General features: G+C 39.7%; 1 protein-coding gene across 2 annotated transcripts in view; it reads left to right on the plus strand.

The window, feature by feature from the left end:
• The window catches only part of eif2a (eukaryotic translation initiation factor 2A), an 11,555-nt gene extending 8,367 nt beyond the window's left edge, over positions 1-3,188 (plus strand). The window contains exons 14-16 of one of the 2 annotated variants that reach the window (XM_031879441.1): positions 126-233; positions 389-454; positions 2,858-3,188. In XM_031879441.1, coding sequence (XP_031735301.1) covers positions 126-233; positions 389-454; positions 2,858-2,923 — 240 coding nt within the window. In that variant the 3' untranslated portion in view covers positions 2,924-3,188. Of the gene's footprint in view, positions 1-14; positions 88-125; positions 234-388; positions 455-2,857 lie in introns of those variants that run through there. The other variant, XM_031879442.1, reaches the window with a different exon arrangement.
• Positions 3,189-4,830: the final 1,642 nt, after the last annotated feature.

Below are 4,830 nucleotides of genomic sequence, written 5' to 3' on the forward strand. Positions count from 1 at the left end.
TTAGCCAATCAGAGGCCTCCAAAGTTAGGACCAGGTGACCTGATGTTGGTCAATCACACAGCTTTTTTTATTCAAAGACATTTACATGATGTGTATTAATATTCAGTATTATAATTATTGTGCAGGAGACGAAACCTGAACCTCCATCTGAACCAGCCCACATCGGTAACAGCCAATCAGAGCCGAGCAGTGGCGACCCCGAGACTGACAAGAAGATAAAGAACGTAAAGAAGGTGAAGATGAAGTCTTTGATTCATGAGCCGGTCCTGGTCTGGATCCATCAGTGTGTTCTGTGCTGTGATTGGTCCGTGTGTTCTGTGCTGTAATTGGTCCGTGTGTTCTGTGCTGTGATTGGTCAGCGTGTCAGTGATGTGATTGTGTCTCACAGAAACTTAAAGCCATGGAGGAGCTGAAGGATCAGCAGGCGTCTGGAAAAGTTCTGCAGAAAAACCAGGTGATACACACGTCAATAAACACGTCAATACAGTGATGTGATTACGCGTCAATACTCGCGTCAATACTCACGTCAATACTCACGTCAATACACGAGTCGATACACGCATCAATACTCGCGTCAATACGCGTTTAATACCAGTCTGTGATGTCTCACAGACTGGATGCAGCCTTGAGCTGTTCTGCGAGTGGTACATTGTTGTACAGTGTTGGCGATGCGGAGAACATGGGGAAAGCCGCTGCATGCCGTGCTGTTGGTAAAGTTTATTAGGCGCTTAATAAACTTATGGATGTGTTCATTACATCACCATGGCACATATTGTACTGACTCAGCATTCTGAGTAATGTGTGTGTGTTAGTGTTTACTTGCTCCCATGTCCTCTTGATGGCTGCGTTGCATACATGAGGGTTAAAGCACTCATAATGATATGACAGTGTTATTAGTACACCAGCATATCATTACCGTAGAACATGATGAAGGTGGACCCATGATAAGAACAGAGAGAATCACACACTATTTATCTTCACTGCTTCAGTTGATTGAATGTCTGATGATGAATAATACACACACACACACACACTGAACCGCCCACACACAGATTCACACACACATATTCAAACTAGTTCTATATGGTGATCTACACATACATGTATATACACATATATAGTACATGATACATGAGGGCATACAGTACATATATCCTCATATTAATGAGGATCAGTAGATGCTCTTTGGGCTTGTTTTTATCTTATTGTGAAAGAGTTGAGGTCATTATTGTCGCTAAAGATCTCATTGGATGATGCATTCATTAAGCCTACTGCCAGCAGCTCATTTAAAGACATATCATCTGATTGATTGGGGTGATGAGGCATTAAAATGAGCCGATACATTTACAACACTTACGCATTTAACTTGTCTGTGATATTTTGCGTGCTTCTTGTCTAGCCCTCGCAGCGGTGGAGGTGTTATATTTAGCCGTGATTATGGTCTTGAATTCCTCATATGCGTTCATGATCATCTCCTGCTCGTCAGCGGAGTAAAAAGATGCTCTTTCTTTAGCTTTATTTGACATTGTACTGTTAGAAAATCATGGTTTCGGTGATCGACGCTTCCCCCTTTTGAAGCAGGACGGGCACGCGCAATTATCCTGATCCTGATCGTCTGGTTCCAATTAACGAGACTGTTTGAGAGGATCAGCCTTGGAGGAACCGAGATAGCCTGACTTCAATCATCTCGTTAATTTAGGCTGCTAATAGGACATTTGATCGACTTAGCTGAACCACGTACGAGGAACGAGGCCCTGATGTGTTTAAAGTGTTTACACCAAATGTTATTGCCCTTTTGTTCATATAGCAGTACTTTCAAAATAAAAGTGTGCAATACACTACTTTTGAATTCATTATTGAACTTTGCCAAAACAATGCGATTAATCGCGATTAAAAATTGTCATCGTTGCCCTGCACTAGTTAATACATGTTAATACTCACGTTAATACATGTTAATACTCACGTTAATACATGTTAATACTCTCGTTAATACATGTCAATACACACGTTAATACACACATTAATACATGTTAATACACACGTCAATACACACGTTAATACACACGTCAATACACACGTTAATACTCACATTAATACACACGTCAATACACACGTCAATACACACTTTAACATACTAACACAGACGTTAATACACGTTAATACACACGTTAATACACACGTTAATACACACATCAATACACACGTCAATACACACATTAATACATGTTAATACACACGTTAATACTCAGGTCAATACTCACGTTAATACATGTTAATACACACGTCAATACTCACGTTAATACATGTTAATACTCGCGTCAATACTCACGTCAATACTCACGTTAATACACACATCAATACACACGTTAATACACACTTTAACATACTAATACACACGTTAATACACTTTAACATACTACTACACACGTTAATACACTTTAATACACACGTTAATACACGTTAATATACATGTCAATACACACGTTAATACTCACGTTAATACACATGTCAATACACACATTAATATAAGTTAATACACCCGTTAATACTCGCGTTAATACACCCGTTAATACTCGCGTCAACACTCACGTTAATACACACATTAATACATGTTAATACACAGGTTAATACACACATCAATGCACATGTCAATACACACATTAATACTCGCGTTAATACACACGTCAATACACGTTAATACACACGTCAATACACGTTAATACTCACGTTAATACACCCGTCAATACACACATTAATACATGTTAATATACACGTTAATACACTTTAATACACACTTTAATACATGTTAATTCACACGTTAATACTCTGTATCTGAAGGTGTGTTTGATGTCTTCAGCTGGAGAAGCTGCAGAAAGAGGATCAGCTGCTGAAGGAGCTGGAGGAGCTGCAGATCGGACAGTAGAGGGCTACAGGCCACGCCCCCTCCATTCACACACACACACACTCTCTTTCTCTCTCTCACACACTGTCTTAAGAAGTTGCATCTGTTTCTCACTTTCTTGGTTTAGGGTTAGTGTGTGTGTGTGTGTGTGTGTGTGTGTGTGTGTGTGTGTGTGTGTGTTTGAAGCCCTGTTGCTATGCAACATGTGTACAGATGCTGAAGCCTTTGACAGTGTTCCTTTCAAAATAAAAGCCTGGATGAAACCAATAAAGTTTGTTTTCAGTAATTTTGTTTCCAGAGTTCTCTTCATGAAACGTTCAATGACCTCCGGTTTTCTGTGAACTGATAAAGTAGTAAAGTGTTGTTCATGTGTAAGTGACCTCAAAGGTCCACTTACTGTCTTCATCTGGAGCTTTCAACTACATGTCATGTTCTCCTCACTCTGGTCACATGACAGGAAGTTGTTCTTGGTGGAGATGAAGTGGACGAACAGGAAGTCACAGAAACAGTCACTTCCTGTTAGATCTGTAGGCTACTTGTAGTTTACAAACCTAGTTCTATTTATTCATGTTTTTCTTAATATATTAAAATATAAATATTAGGGCTGGACAAGTTAACGCGTTATTATCGTGTTAATGTATTAATTAATGCCGAGAATTATTTTATCGCGCATTAACACAGTTTTTTTTTAATGCAATACACACCGTTAATGCAGCAAATCACCCAAACAGTGGAGGAAGTCTTCAGACTACGTTGATGCAGCGTGTGGGAGAAGTAGAGATAGTAGAGAGTAGAGAGAGTTACAGCATTATAGTGATGAAGAGTAAAGCTGCATTCACATGCTCCGACTGTCATGAAGACACAACACACACATGTAGATGAAACGTGTGAAACATGTTATTCCTGTTGCACAGCAGTGGAACGTTTCACACACAGTCACACACTGAGCACAGATAGTGAAGAGATAGAACTGCTGCTGTGTGAAGAGAACACTGCTGCTAACAACAACCTGATGTGTTTAAAGTGTTTACACACAATGTTATTCACCTTTTGTTCATAGAGCAGCACTTTAAAATAAAAGTGCGGAATACACTACTTTTTAATTCATTATTGAACTTTGCCATAACAATGAGATTAATCACGATTAAAAATTGTAATCGTTGCCCAGCACTAATAATACTATGATTTGTTCTATTAATATATTTTATTTATATTTATATGAAGAGGAAGTCTTTCAGTTAAATCATAAATTGAATGATGAATATTTGATTAACTAAACAATAAACATGAAAATAAGATTTATCAAAGATCATAATAAATGTTTTTAGTCTGTAAACAGGTCAGAGCTTCCATGCTCTCTGTCTGCTCTCTCATTGGTTCATTCCGCTGTCAGTCACACCTCTCTGCGTTCCTATTGGTCGGCTTCACTCGGTGCGCTCGTTCTTGTTTCCGGGTCGTAGAGTGTGTGAGATCAGCCTCGTTAATCTCTACTTTCTCTTCTTTCTTTATTTGTTTGTTTCTTTGTTTATTGAAATTTAAATCGTTCACGTAAAAAAGTACATCCGGGACGGTTTACGGCGTGACGTGAGAAGAAGACACGTGCACTCGGAGCAGCGTAAACTGGTGAGTTTACTAACCGGTGTTACAGTTTAACCAGGGACCGTGTTAACTGGCGACCTTCAGCCGAATGCGTCTGTTGTTGTTGTAGTTACAGCAGCTGTTGAACACAGGAAGAGAACACGTAGAATGCCGCAGTTCAAAGCTGCAAAGTCGGCAAATCGCCGAGTAAACTCTGTGCCAAGTGTGAGACCTGTTTATCAGCAAAATGCTCAGTCGGACACGTGATCACACGTGTCTGTGATCATACATATCTGTGATCACACAGTGCTGACAGTCCGGGTGCTGGACCACATCCCTGGGGGGTCCAG

The sequence above is a fragment of the Anarrhichthys ocellatus genome, unplaced genomic scaffold (genome assembly GCF_004355925.1).
Source record: "Anarrhichthys ocellatus isolate YVR2014 unplaced genomic scaffold, GSC_Weel_1.0 scaffold262, whole genome shotgun sequence".
In the NCBI taxonomy this organism is placed as follows: Eukaryota; Metazoa; Chordata; class Actinopteri; order Perciformes; family Anarhichadidae; genus Anarrhichthys; species Anarrhichthys ocellatus.